General features: G+C 41.3%; 1 protein-coding gene across 1 annotated transcript; it reads right to left on the bottom strand.

The window, feature by feature from the left end:
* Positions 1 to 829: 829 nt before the first annotated feature.
* Positions 830 to 13,501, bottom strand: st14a (ST14 transmembrane serine protease matriptase a). The gene is made up of 19 exons (XM_027023667.2): positions 13,112 to 13,501; positions 10,016 to 10,175; positions 9,713 to 9,846; positions 8,222 to 8,292; positions 7,832 to 7,995; positions 7,691 to 7,720; positions 7,339 to 7,573; positions 6,758 to 6,903; positions 6,151 to 6,254; positions 5,940 to 6,043; positions 5,681 to 5,814; positions 5,425 to 5,529; positions 4,320 to 4,427; positions 4,042 to 4,158; positions 3,674 to 3,799; positions 3,365 to 3,548; positions 2,859 to 3,127; positions 2,101 to 2,237; positions 830 to 1,997 (listed from the first exon to the last, which is right to left on the bottom strand). Exons 1-19 carry the CDS (start codon positions 13,154 to 13,156, stop codon positions 1,836 to 1,838), a joined length of 2,535 nt encoding a protein of 844 aa, XP_026879468.2. The 5' UTR covers positions 13,157 to 13,501; the 3' UTR covers positions 830 to 1,835.
* Between the last annotated feature and the right edge of the window lie 2,329 nt (positions 13,502 to 15,830).

Here is a 15,830-nt window from a genome sequence, read left to right as displayed (position 1 = left end):
ATTAATTACTGAAAAAAACCCCTTGAAAAACAGGAAAAACCTGAGTGGGAAACCTTGTATGGGCATATGTGTGTGCCACCAAGAACAGAATGGCAACTCGACTTCACTGGTACAATAGCATAACAGCACAACCAAACTAGAACACAAGCACTGCAACAATTAAAAAACATGTACTTTCTAAAATATCATTACTTTCATTAAATTATGATTTTTTTTGGCCACACTTATTATATTTTAATCCGCTGGGTCATTTATTATGAAGTAAACATGAGTTGGGCTACTTCTGCTGCAACTTTTGACAACAGAGCACATGCCTTATAAGTTTAACCTGAGTCTGGATAAAGTTTTACCAGGTAAGGTGAGAGAGGTTTTACCTTGGCTCAGGTTCGGGATAAGACAGAGAAGAAACTGCCACGAAGCTAAACCACGACTCATTGGCCTTGCAGACTCCTTCATACACATCCTTACTCTCACCATTACAGCACACACACACACACACACACACACACAAAATGCAAATATGCACGTATCTGACCCAGTATAACGGACTTACAATCTCACACACCAACCAACAGAAGACACACTGCCGCCTTGCATTCATCCAGTGGCAATCCCACACCATTAATGCCTGGTAACTTCCACAGGCAAATTCATAGTCAGATCTTACAACAGGATAGTGTAGTTCATGAGTGCATTTTCCAATAATAAAATATGCTGTGGTTCTGTTTATGTTGGAATAGCAGAAGATAAATGTAAATAAATTATTAAAGGCAGAAAAGCACCTTGAGTAAAAGATACTGATGGACAGTGTATATAAAACATTCACCGGACAGATATTTTATTGGATAATAAACATTTGCAAAATTTAAATATTACAAAGCACAAAGTAATCCAAGAGAGCAGGGACAGTCTTATTTTAAAAGGCAAATTTTCTGATATACAAAGATGTTCACTTCAAGTGCTTTGCATAATTTTTACAAACCTGAAAAATACATTTTCTTTGTTAAGCTGGTTTTGGAACAAATAACTAAGGCCTTTGACAGACAAAACCAAATCCATCCAGTACACACATCTTCATATTGGCATCTGAGTTTGGAGCTGTCCATTATATAAATTGTTATTTTACATCCATCTATCTCAAAAGTTGCAACAAGGTCCTCAGAAAATGTCACATTTACTCAGTTAAAAAGGAATGATACAGAAGAGTGAAGAGAAGCATTTTTCACATTTATGAATGTATGTAATGGAGCATTGAGTTTGTCTTTATGAGGCATGCATCTCCTGAAGAAACAGCCCACATAAACAAAACCAAACTAAAAGGCATCTAGGTACAGCAATAACAATCAGACACATTTATTACTATCTACAACCACATGGGTAATAAGGTTTTCCAAACAATTCATTAACAAGAAACAACATATTTATAGGTCAAATTTATTTACATGAAGTAAAATAAATCCCTGATGCTTCCCTTAATTTACAATTTTAAAACAGTTGACCACGCAATAGCAAAAACGCACTTAAAAATCATGACACAGCCCGTCGGTCCTGTGTACTGTACGGACTACAGAGGCAGGGATCAGTAATAAAACCACAGACGAGATGGTTAAAAATGCTGCTTCAAGGCTAATCGTCCCCCAAAGTCAAATACATGATTGACCCCATTTCAGCGACAGTCTCAGCATCTACATTTTTTATATATTAAAAAGGCACATCTCTTTTGCCCTTTTGTTTTCATAGGCACAAATGAGCAAAAACTGGAGTCAGCCAGCCAGTCACTGCTGAAGTCCTGGTGCGTCGGAAGCCCCGTCGAGCCGTGGCCTGTTCTCCTGAAGTTAAACTCCCGTTTGCTCTTTGATCCAGGCACGGAATTTGGGGACGGTGCTATAAATGCCAGGCTTGTTCCTGCGGGCACATCCGTCGCCCCAGCTTACCACACCGGCCAGAAACATTCGCCCAGCGGGAATGGAACTGGAAAGGGGGCCACCCGAGTCACCCTGGGGAAACGAATGAAATGGGATGTAACCAAACATGGGCTGGGGAGTGTAAGCATCAGACTGTGGAGGGATGAGAGTGCGAGAGGGAGCGAGAACAACCCACCTGACAGGCATCAACCCCACCAGCTAGGACTCCAGCACACATCATGCGTGAGGTGATCTGTCCGTTCATTAGGGAATTACACACAGTGCTGTTGATGATGCGCACCTCTGCCTTCTGCAACACCATTGCACCAGATCCTGACACACACACACACACACACACACACACACACACACACACACACACACACACACACACACACACACACACACACACACACACACAGCTTTTATTGTGTACAGCAAATAACTTTAGTGTGCTAGACACATGAGAGCAAAAGCCTGGTCACAAGTTGTTATTACTTTCCTTAGAGATTTAAGAGGATAGGTTGGTGGTATATAGGTGTAGACACAAACAAGATTAATGGGACTATTAATTTAGTATCATTAACTATTAGTTTAATTCTAAGGTTAATTAATCAGTTAATTTCAGCCACAATTAATATCCCAATTATTGCTCTTACTACATGCATTCTTTACAAACCACATTTAACAGTGTAAATATGCCTAGACGCATCAGTGGAGGACATGTGTTCTGATCTTGGGCTTCGGCAGTCTTGGAGCTGTCTGGCACCTCACAGAGTTATATATATGCCAGTTTTAATGATTTCATACGTGCCCCTTTCACTTCCAAACCGAGCCCCTAGGGGGCATCTGCTCACTGTCAAACAAAACTCCTAAATATAACCACAGTCATCCAGAAGCAGCAACCGTGGTTAAGGCATGGTAAGCATGAACGTGAGCCAGTGTGGCCCTCACCTCCCTCCCTGGTGGCGCCCCAGCCTGTGATCCACACCGACTTGCCCACGGGGAACACGTAGGTGGCAGAGGGGAGGCAGATGGGTCGGATGGTGTCGGTGAATTTGACGGGCTGGTCCAGCTCCATCAGAGCGATGTCGAAGTCATAGGTGTATTCGTTGTAACTGGGGTGGCCGATGACCCGTTTAAGGTAGCGCTTCACAGCTTTGTCCAGCTGTTTCTGAGAATGGAGGCCCAGGTAGACCTCCCACGTCCCTGGCTGAGAGAGCCTCCACACACAAAAAAAGAAGAATAAACAACAAACAGCAGCAGCAGCCATATCATAACTACAACCACAGTGAAGCAATAGCAAACACATTAACAGGCGCTTACAAGTGAGTCATGGTTAGTGCTGTATATCTGATATAAACATAAATGATTGGCGGGATATTATGCAAGTGTGTGAACCTGACAGTGACTATGAATCAGGAAACTTAATTTCCAGGTGTGATGGAGGTGGAGCTTACTTCATTTTGGGTTCGTCCTGGACGCAGTGAGCTGCAGTCACAAGCCAGCTCTCGCTGATTAATGACGCACCGCACACATGCACAGAGTTCTTGATGTGAAGGCTGACCTGCCAAGGCCACTCCCCCTCTGTTGCATCCTGCCCACCCACTATGCGAGAGGTTTTAATAGGGTGCTTTCCACAGTCTGGAAGGAAACAGGAAGGCAGGGGAGGGGCGGGGCAAGAGAAACGTCATTAATACACCCAGCTAAGAGGCTTCACACAAAAGATAACTACTGGAATCTCCGCCCAAGCCATAAATGTGCCTTACTTCCACAGGTGTTCTCATCAGAACCATCCTCACAGTCGTTCTCGCCATCACACTCTGGGTTCTCCTTAGTTACGCACTGGCCATTCTGGCATTTGTAATTGGTCGCCAGACATGCATGGGTGGACACTGACAAAGCGGGGATACAGAAATAAAATGCGCATTACCATAACCACACCCACAACGATCCACAAGGACTAGTCCTCTTCCAGCGTTTCAAAAGAGAACGCGCAGGCCATGTTTGAGAATTTTTACATGCGAGCGAAATTATTTATTTATTTATTTTTACATACAAAGGCTGTGGGTTTCAGCTCAAGCTGGCATTCTGAATTCTGCTTTTTAATCAATTTAATTGATGCAAATGAACTTACTTCTTCCACAATCAGTTTCGTCCGAATGATCGCCGCAGTCGTCTTTTTGATCACACTTCTGCTTCTCCAAGATACAGACACCATTTGCACATGCAAACTCACCTGCCTTACAAGAGGCTGTAACAAGGAGAGTAAAAAGAAGGCAGGCGGGTGAGAGAAAAACGCCAAGCACACAGCATTCTGTGTGGAATGACACACAGATCCAGCAGGGAAAGGGCTGTAGCTCTGTATAGATGGCTACAGGCAGAAGAGACATGAAGCCAAGCAAGCTGTCTTACCACAGTTCATTTCATCAGTCTTGTCTCCACAGTCATCAACGCCATCACACTTCCAGAACATGGGCTTACACAAACCATTCTTACAGCTGATCATGGTACTGTCACACTCTAAATTAGTAAAGACACACACACACACGCGCACACACACACGCAAATTAATTACACATCCTACTTATGTGCACGTGCATAAGTTGGGAACTGGTCTTGTATTCTGAATACAGTGACATCTATGAATGGCCTCTTTTTGTTGAACAAGCAGGTGACATCTATTGTATGGTATTGTAAATGCTGCATATTGTAAATGCTGGTATTGTAAACGCAATTTATGCTGTATTCTTAAGGGTTTTGCATAGTCAGGACTTACAAGTGCATTTACAGTTCAAATGTCTAATAAAAAGCACTCAGCTAACTCCTGCTGCTCTGTAAAAACCCAGTCACTTATAAGAGGCCAGTAAAGGTTGGCACAACTTTCACAAGGTACTGGACTCTGGTACATTCAGTCTACTGCCTCCAGAGTATGACAGTCATGGATTACAAATTACAAATGACTGAAATACACGGCAGTGCATTATGCACAACTCTAGGTGGGTACCGCTCTAGCATAGGCATATTTAACAAAAAGGGCATTCAATGCATAAATCACATTAGAATAGTGATGATTTGAGCTGAAAGGCCTGCAATGTGTGTGTTAATACACATTATTATTCCAACCCACCACAGGTCCATCTAGACTCACTCCATAAGAATCTGTCCCCTTTCTTTAGGGCCACATGCAGAAATCTCAAACAGGGCCAAGAGGTGGCACTGCCGACTGCATCCTATATGAAATTCTTGTGCGTTATTGAATTTTTGTGAAATCCAGCTGGTTCTGCCTTCTAGCAATAGAGATATGAGTGTGTGTGTGTGTGTGTGTGTGTGAGATCACATTTCCACCAACAAGGTGCTGCTGCTCCTGCCGGAGCCAGAGCAGATTCCCAGGAACAAGTGAACCTTAGAAGAATAGACCTGTATTTCCACTCATTTCTCTCATCGCTGCTCTGTGTGTGTGTGTGTGTGTGTGTGTGTGTGTGTGTGTGTGTGTGTGTGTGTGTGTGTGTTCTCTCACGGCAGTTCTTTTCATCACTGCTGTCTCCACAGTCATTCCAGCCGTCACAGCGCAGGGCTATGTTGACACAGCGTTTGTTGTTGCACAGGAACTTATCCGGGCAGGCTGAGGGCAAATGTCACAGCATTAGCTGTTTAAGCTGCATTTAGTTCACTCCCTGTGCAGCTAATGATCTAGCACCTGTAACGTATGACATGTACGACAGACGCAGAATAGGCGCCACATGAGCTCCGGATGGTGTCTGCAGGACTCTTACGGTTAGTGGGTTCAAAGGCTGAGTAGGTGGCATTAAAGCCTCTGTCCACGTGTGATGCGTCAGAGTAGAACACTATAGTCATTTGGTTTGAGTTACTGGTCTTCACTGTGTTAGAAGGCAGGTCACCACACAATCTGTAGACAAACAGAAGCACATGCACACACACAAAAAAAACAGTGTCAATTCTCAATACCTCATTATGTCACAAATGGGATCTTAGTAACACTGCGAAAATCCAGCAGAAGGCATCATCACTCACTTTTCATCATTGACCTGGACATAATCCTTCAGACAGGAGTTTGGCATACCCACAGACATCATGAATTTGGAGAAAACCAGCTTCACATGCATATTAGCTGGAACCTTCAAGATGGAAAAATGAAATGTTAATCCACCCACTGAAGTCATGACATAACTGGATAACATAAGTCATAACTGGATATTAATGAAGGTTTGAGAGCCTGTCTCACCTGGATGGTCCACTCACACTTGATCAGGGGAGGGTAATAGTTGGGGTAGTTGGGAGATTTTAAGGTTCCAGACATTCCACTCAAAGCTCCACCACAAGTTGTCGCTGTATGCAGAGAGAACAAGGACAGGGCAAGTTTTAAAAGGGACTAAGGACTGTCCAGCTCTAAGGTGTTGCAAGGCTTGCCTGAATCCCACCCCAACACCTCACCCAGTCCTGTACTGGTAGATTATTTAACTATTACTTTGAGACATTTTGCCAGCATTTAAAAAAAATGTTTCTATCAAATGCTTCAGGATATGATGATGCAGCCACAATGAGTTCTGAATTTTGATTCTAGAAGATATATATTTGTCTGGACCAGTTTCTAAGAAGTGTTCTAGAAAATACTCTTAGCCATTTGCTAGAGTAGATCCCTGGCCCAGTTCCATAGATAACTTCTCCACCCATGCCCTACACACCTTTCCTGAGCATCCAAGGCCACCTCCCTATCAGTTTCCTGGACCACTTCCCTTGACCAGTTCTCTAGCGTAGTTTGCTATCAGAGTCCTAGACTGATTACCTAGCTCAGTCAAAGACCAATTCCCTAGCCCAGTTCTCCTCTGTACCTTTAGAGTTGGCCTTTGCCACCTGAGATGCAAATGCTCTGAAGCCAGGATAATTGCCCTCCTCGTTGGTAACCAGGGTGATCAGCATCACATTTCCCGAAGAGAGGAAGCTGAGAAAACTATTCTGGTTGTATATTCCACATTGCCTGTTTAAAAAAAAAATAAAAAATTCAACAACAGTGCTAGACATCTGTTTGACTCAGCAATAATGCTTTATGTTTCTGTGTATTCATATTCATCTTCTTGTATTATAACCAGATGGTGCTACATTCATAAGAAAATTGATAAACAAGACCTCATATCAAGCATAAGAGGAAAGAGTGTCAATCCTATCAATCAACTGCCCTAGAAGACAGCTAAACTTACACCAGTTCTCTTCCTACCTTAATTCCACACCAGGTCTTCATATGTTGCGCTTTAGCTAGTTCTCGGAATTTTTAACTTTTGATATCTTTATACCTCATCATTTAACATGCCTAGATGTTTTTTTCCATTACATATTAGATCACACAGTGAACATGAATCTAACCTTTCGCAGACTCTTAAAACATTTAGGAAAGACCCCATCAGTCTCCACTTACTCAGCCATGAGGCGACTCTCGATGGGGGCCAGCGAGTCATACACCTTCACAGAGTCGTTCTGGCAGTTTGCCTCCAGGCGGAAGGTGCTGAAGTTCAGAATGATGACGCTGCCTGGGTCAGCTCGTAGCTGCCACTGCACTGCTGTGTTTGATGGGTACGGGTAGTTGGGAAACCCTGGCGAATCGATCACCTGTGACTGGTCTGACACGAGGCGGGTGCTGTACCTCTGAAACGCTGCGAAGAGAGGTGCCAATTCAGCCACTACAAAACACCGTCTTGCTTCATTACAGACACCTGCCCATGATGCACGTAAATCAGCACCGATTCAAAGAAAAAATAAGCGAAACTCACAAGCCTTTGAGAACATGCGTGAATCCACAGCTGTCAACAGAAAAGGCCGCAATGAGTGAAGCCCAGGATAGTAAAGCCATCATATTCTCAGCTCATCATTCTTAGTGATTAATGGGAGTTTCGACAATTATTGCATTGTACCTGAAGTCACTATGCTGTCAAAGACCAGGCTTCCTTGCAGATTTGAGGAGCGCTGCTGTTTGCTTATAATGTCGTTTATGGTGCTCATGGTAGAATCCACAGTAGCCTCCTGGGAAGCTGGGACATGGAACTCGGACAGATAATATGCCATTACGCTGCCCTCACTGAGGACAGCACACGGCATGGGGAGACAAACAAACCAACATGATCAACATTAAGAATGAACGCATCTACATGCAAATGGTTGTACAGTACAAGATAAACACTAGAAAAAGGCTGAGGTTGTCTTTTAATATGTTCTATTAGTTGTGCAATAACATAATATTTGAATAGTATAGTTGTCTAATGGCTTGTACAAGTGAGTTCACTTTACCAGTCCAATAACTGTACCTGAAGGCTTGTACGGTAGAGTCAACATAAAACTTATGCAATGGTGGAGTCTTGGAGTAGATGTTTCTCAACTACAGATGTAAAAACAAAAACAGCAATGAAAAAAGAAACTGATCTTAGAGATCTGACACTGAGCATAAAGTGGCTTAGAGATGTGACCCTGAGCTTAACTGATCGTAGGTTATGCTCAGCGACTGATCTCCATCTTGGAGATGTGACCCTGAGCTTAACTGATCGTAGGTTATGCTCAGCGACTGATCTCCATCTTGGAGATGTGACCCTGAGCTTAACTGATCGTAGGTTATGCTCAGCGACTGATCTCCATCTTGGAGATGTGACCCTGAGCTTAACTGATCGTAGGTTATGCTCAGCGACTGATCTCCATCTTGGAGATGTGACCCTGAGCTTAACTGATCGTAGGTTATGCTCAGCGACTGATCTCCATCTTAGAGATGTGACCCTGAGCTTAACTGATCGTAGGTTATGCTCAGCGACTGATCTCCATCTTGGAGATGTGACCCTGAGCTTAACTGATCGTAGGTTATGCTCAGCGACTGATCTCCATCTTGGAGATGTGACCCTGAGCTTAACTGATCGTAGGTTATGCTCAGCGACTGATCTCCATCTTGGAGATGTGACCCTGAGCTTAACTGATCGTAGGTTATGCTCAGCGACTGATCTCCATCTTGGAGATGTGACCCTGAGCTTAACTGATCGTAGGTTATGCTCAGCGACTGATCTCCATCTTGGAGATGTGACCCTGAGCTTAACTGATCGTAGGTTATGCTCAGCGACTGATCTCCATCTTGGAGATGTGACCCTGAGCTTAACTGATCGTAGGTTATGCTCAGCGACTGATCTCCATCTTGGAGATCTGACCCTGAGCTTAACTGATCGTAGGTTATGCTCAGCGACTGATCTCCATCTTAGAGATGTGACCCTGAGCTTAACTGATCGTAGGTTATGCTCAGCGACTGATCTCCATCTTAGAGATGTGACCCTGAGCTTAACTGATCGTAGGTTATGCTCAGCGACTGATCTCCATCTTAGAGATGTGACCCTGAGCTTAACTGATCGTAGGTTATGCTCAGCGACTGATCTCCATCTTAGAGATGTGACCCTGAGCTTAACTGATCGTAGGTTATGCTCAGCGACTGATCTCCATCTTGGAGATGTGACACTGAGCTTAACTGATCGTAGGTTATGCTCAGCGACTGATCTCCATCTTGGAGATCTGACACTGAGCTTAACTGATCGTAGGTTATGCTCAGCGACTGATCTCCATCTTGGAGATCTGACACTGAGCTTAACTGATCGTAGGTTATGCTCAGCGACTGATCTCCATCTTGGAGATCTGACACTGAGCTTAACTGATCGTAGGTTATGCTCAGCGACTGATCTCCATCTTGGAGATCTGACACTGAGCTTAACTGATCGTAGGTTATACTCAGCGACTGATCTCTATCTTAGAGATCTGACACTGGCTCTTACCTGAGTTGCTACCTGTTTTGCCAGGGCCTTAAACTGCGTGCTGTTGGGGTTGTCATAAGCATTGTCAAACACCTGATTTGTGATGTGCATAGCGCCACTGTACATCTTCATCTTCATCTTCGAATCCCTACGGTCTACAAGACCACAAATGAGATGAGATGAACAACAATGCACACTATTCACAGATATATTGCAAATATTTTTTTACACACATTTTTTAGATAACGATAGACTCTGCTAGTTTCGGCTCCATTATGAACACAGTGTTCATAATGAAAATATGGGTGGTGTATAGAAGCTTACAGTGGAAATGCCACACCATCAGGCCGATCATCAAAGCCAGGACGGCCGTGAAGACCACCAGGCCAATGATGCTGCCCACCTTCCCTGGGCGACGCTTCTTCTCTAGCTTCTTGGAGTCTGATGCTGGCAGGAACATGACTTCCTTCTCCCAGTCCTTGTCCTGAACGAGTGAGCGACAGAACCAACACAGGAACCAGTCTAAATTTACACTGGCTTTGCTCAGTATCTTAGTGCACTTGCTGCTTTATGGCTGTTCAATTTCTAACTAATAAATCCCATCAGTAATGGCTGAAGGTCATTTCCACACTTCCACAGCAAAACCAATAAGTAGTCGATCAGAAGAAAAACTACTCAAAGTACTGAACCCTAGAGCTTTACAGGGAACACTACAGCAGAGACAACCTGTATTTTTCTTCCTCCTGCTGCAGTTAGGCTTCAGTTTTAGCACCATTAGGACAAACAGAGTGAATGAGAATAGCTGCCGGAGGACCAGCGACTGGCTGGCACATTCCCTGCGGCGAGGAGCGCGTCAGGAGGCAGGCAGCGAGGGCACTTTATCCTGCGGCTGAAGAGCGTGTGAGGAAGAGCTGGGAAAGCAGCACATATGAGAGTTAAACTGGCCAATTGGTGGATTTGTCCCATTCGAATTTAAAGACCACCCCACCCCTCCACAACAAACAAATAAACAAACTAAATTAAGGAATAAATCTGAACAACTAGCAGCCCTGAGCATTTTTTTTACACTGAGCTAAAAGGAAAATATATGAAAATATTTATTATTATTGTTATTAATATTATTAGTAATAGTAGTAGCAGCAGCAGTAATAGTCCTACTAGTAGTGATATAAAAATATTAATTTTGTGATATAGATATCTAAAATTTCTTCACACTTCTATCTCCTCTTGGAATTCTAGAGTTATACACATTACAGCTGCCAAATGTATAGTACAGCTGAGCTGTTAACGAGCTTAATTACTCTGGGTCATCTGTCACGCTATAATCACAGTACATCCTTATCTAGTTGTTTTCTTTTGCTTTTCACAACTGTTTCAACAACGTGACAAACAGTATCACAGTGTGGTAGAACAGAATGACTTGTGTCTTAGTCAGATGACTGCTTCCAACAGTTTCACTCCATAACTTCCTGGTCCCCCCCCTTCAGCTATGACTCAAGCATAAACAGAAATAGTCACAGATGAAAGACTGTATCCTCATGTTACTGTATCAGGACCAAGTCAAATAGATATCAATCCAAACTGTCCACTGTTTATGATGTTACAAAATGGTAACTCAAATCTGATTTGTGCCATGACCACAGAAACAATTAAATAAACAATTAAAACATGGTTTTGGTCCTCATCACTGTGTTTAGCTTGTCAGATTCAGTCAAATGAGTACAACTACACTATTTAATTTAAGTAAAAATTATATAAAATTAAAATGACAAAAACCTTTTAAAATTTCACTTCTGTTTGAAGAGCAAAAATACATAAAACCAGGTAAGGTAATATGTGGGGCAGATTAGCATAATTAACAAATAATTTACCATCTAAAGGGTTCTGTTGCAAAGGTATATAGGCGGAGTATTACTAGCACCTATAAACACTAGACACAATAAGAATATCCAATTAACTAACTGCACCAAAGTTAACAAACTAATGTCATTACAAAGTCATACTTGTTTTATGCTTCACAGTGAACCAGAAAACATCTCCACTGCCTGTGAAACGAATATGACATTAACTAACTACTTCTCTTCAGTAGTGCACCAAAACACCCCGAAAATGAACTCACATTTCAGTACAAGAGAAGAATTCCCAGGTCCATGCCTGTGGCTTACAGCATGCCACAACAGACTAAAGGAATGTTTACATCACACACACACACACACACACACACACACACACACACACACACACACACACACACACACACACACTGATGCCACAGTGCAAGTCTATGACACTAACAAAATCTGCTGAGAAGAGCAACCGAGCTCACAGTGTTATAATTAATCGATCATAATTAAAAGAGCCCATAGTGAATGTCCATAATGTTATTGATACAATACACAGGAGAAAGAGAAAAGCCACCAGCCCGTTAGAGCTCAACAGCTGAGCTTGACCTCCTATCTGATAAGGCTGAGTAGTAGAGATGGAGCAGTTCTATACTCCCTCATAATATACTTAGAAATATTATTCATATAAATCAAAATGAAGGACATTTCAAACAGAGGTTGTGCAAGGATACAAATAAACATCCTGGTTATCTCTCTCTCTCTCATTATTTATATATATATATATATATATATATATATATATATATATATATATATATATATATAAATAATATATATATACATACATACAAACACACACAAAAATATATATCCATGTATATGCACTCTTACATATACATTTCCAGAGAAACAAGACCTTCAAATCTTGTGTATTACTTCACTACACTTTTGAATCTCTCTATTGAATATCTCCACATTTTACTACACTGTACAGTACACACTGCAGTTACTCACCTGGAATAATCTTTACATTTTCATATCTCCATCCAAGAACTCAAAACATTTTATTTGATGCATAAATACCTGTGTGCTGTGGACCCCGCTTTAAAATATCTAAAAGTATTTTACTTATAAGTTCTCTGAAAATGAAAGTAGCAATTGGTACAACTTATGTCTACTATATAAATATAGATCATAATTGTAATTATGGCAAAAAATAAAAAATAAACAAAACAAAAACAAATATATGGAGTGAGGAGCGTGGTTTGTAAATATTTATTGTGTTATAAACTGCTCAACATTGTTATTTATCATTTTTGTTTATAGTAGACAGCACTGTGAAGTGGGTTTCATTTCCACCTAACTTCTAACACACACACACACACACACACACACACACACACACATACACATACATACATACACATACATACATACACATACATACATACACATACACATACACACACATACACATACATACACATACATACATACATACATACATACATACATACATAGTGTGACCCACTAGAGAGGAAAAAACACAGAAACGCAAAGTGATGTTGAGGCCTACCGAAGAACTGGGGTTGTACCGCATTCCTGAATCCATCGGGTCCATAACTTTAAGACACCGTAAAAAATAAATTGGTGACTTGGACTTTGTGTTTCTTGCTGCGTTTTACGCCTTAGGTTTCAGTGCTCTTGGCAAATTCCACATCGAGTAAAACCAGTCTGCCAAGCAGCTTTGGTGTTTGTTGTCCACGGCAGGTGCAACCACAAAACAAGTAAAAAACAAAAGTCGACGTCAGATAAATATAATTTCTTTAAAGTAAGTGCAGTGGGTATAAAAACTGTAAACGTATCCAATCAACAAGCAAACACACAAGACGACTAAAAAAAAGTAATTGTATTCACAGACACAGGGTACCGTGTGTCGAAAGGAAAAAAAACCCGAGTCAGGTTAACAAACAATAGGTGTGTTCCTCCAAAGACGGAAATGTGGAAATGACGTTTTCGCTGCAGCTAGGGCTGCTCCTCTACGTGAGCACCCTCAAGTGACTGACGTTACAAACCTGACGGGTTTTTTTGCGTAATAATAGTGTTTTCTTCAACTAATTAATATCTCAATAGAGATTAAGGAAGATCGGTCCCCTGAAAGTAAACTGACAGAAAAGTAGCCTGCAATAAGTTGTTTGATCATTTCTAATAACTTAATAGTCATCTAAATAAAAATAGGCTAATTAAATGTTTATATATATATATATATATATATATATATATATATATATATATATATATATATATATATATATATATAGAGAGAGAGAGAGAGAGAGAGAGAGAGAGAGAGAGAGAGACAAAGTTGTATATTATATATATATATATATATATATATATATATATATAGATATATATATAGACAAAGTTGTGAGAAGATACAAAATACAATTTATTTACTCAACAAACCATTTGAGTCTGACGTTCTGTTTCTTTATATTAATGTGTGACTGTCTAACATTCCAGCCTTGATTACAAATAAGCTAAATGGATGTCTTCTGTTTGAGATGATAGAGGCTACCTTTTCAATATTGAACATTATTTTAATATTCTCCTTTATTAGCTAAATAAATATGCATGTACTGTGAATGTGTTACTTTGCTGATTGCTCAACAAAGTAACAAATTTCAAAAGTAACAAATAAAAAAAACCAAAAAGCCAAATCAACCAACCAACCAACCAACAGTTATATAGTGCAGGTACAGGATATGATGTCAAATATCCTGTGCTAACCCATTAGAGCTTCACAGGGGTCATCAGGTGGACAACTCTGTTGCTTGGCGTTTCGTCAAATTAAGCCCACTACACCTCCAGAAGGCTCAACAGTGAGGTCTGGAATTTCAACCCCATCTTTCTCCAAGCTCACTTTTAATCTAAGCCACAGCTCTTTAAATGTAAACCCAAACTAGTTTCTCTGGTGAATAAGGTTGTACCCAGTTCCACTGACACTGCTAGTACATGCTTAGTGCCAGCAGTTCCATATGGGCCTTACACACTATGGCAATAGCACACACAGCTGCGCTGCCCCCATGCAGCCAGTCACTTCCTAACCTGTAAAATCCAGATTGGCCTCCCCAGTGAATAAGCTCACACCCAGCCCCACTAGCACCATTAATGTATGCTCAGTGGCAGCCGTTCCACGTTTGTTTGTTTTTTTGTAATACATCACCAAGCATAACCCAACACCGCATATCCATATTGGTCTCCCCAGTGACTAATGACTAGTGACACACCCAGCCCTATCTGGATCTACCACATTACACAATGACATGATACAACAACCCACTCACCTTCCCAGTCCTCCATGTACCATAAACATTGAACACCTCAGCCATTACACCTTTACAGTGCATTTCCCTATCCAGTCTGTGCTCTCCTTATCCACAACCACGGACTAGCCCTTCACCTCCTTCTGATAAATACTTCACAGCTTCCCTTCCTTTATGGCCTCTAAAAACAAACAGCACCTTTTGCAATTTTTGATTCAAACAACAGTATAGTACACACAATCAAATGCATATTCTGAAATATACCTATAAAAGTACACACATATATACATTTGTTGGGGGATATACAAAACTACACAAAAATATTACAGTCCATACATGCTTTAATAATATTTAAAGCTTTTGTTTTAAAGAGGTCTGGATTAATTTAACATTCCATCTCCTTTTTTAAAAGTAACAAAAAATGCCATTTTACCTGAGAATTTACATTTCGGAACATAAGACTTAGCCAATAAAATTATATTCACTAGGATGATTGCCTCAGGGAAGAAACTTTTAGATGACGGTTTTGTAAAAGGAAGCAACCGGAAGCATTCAGAGGAAAATTTGTGAATATATTTATCATATATGGTTACACTGCGAAAAGGATTTTCCTGCTGAAACTTATAATATAGACCAAAAGCACAATGATAAGAACGATACACGTAAACCAGAATTAATTTAGAAGGGCTGGCAACAACTACGAGTCTGAAAGAGCTTGAGTGGCATATGCACTAAATAAGAATAACAACAGTAACAGAGATAACAACAACAATAATAATAACAATAAATGTTATATACAAAGTAACGATAGGTAAGGCCTATGGATATCACACTACGGTATGTCTTTGCTACGTTTACTCCACCGAATGCCGATGGCGATTAATCGTACATGACTTAATTTCCGGTAAAGGCCGGGCGAGCCGCCCGGGGGCGCGCGTGGTCCTCTGACTGCTCAGAGCGGCGGCG

This window comes from Electrophorus electricus, chromosome 4 (genome assembly GCF_013358815.1).
Source record: "Electrophorus electricus isolate fEleEle1 chromosome 4, fEleEle1.pri, whole genome shotgun sequence".
NCBI classification, from domain to species: domain Eukaryota; kingdom Metazoa; phylum Chordata; class Actinopteri; order Gymnotiformes; family Gymnotidae; genus Electrophorus; species Electrophorus electricus.
Note: the sequence above shows the minus strand (reverse complement) of the source record. Positions and strands in the feature narration are given on the sequence as shown.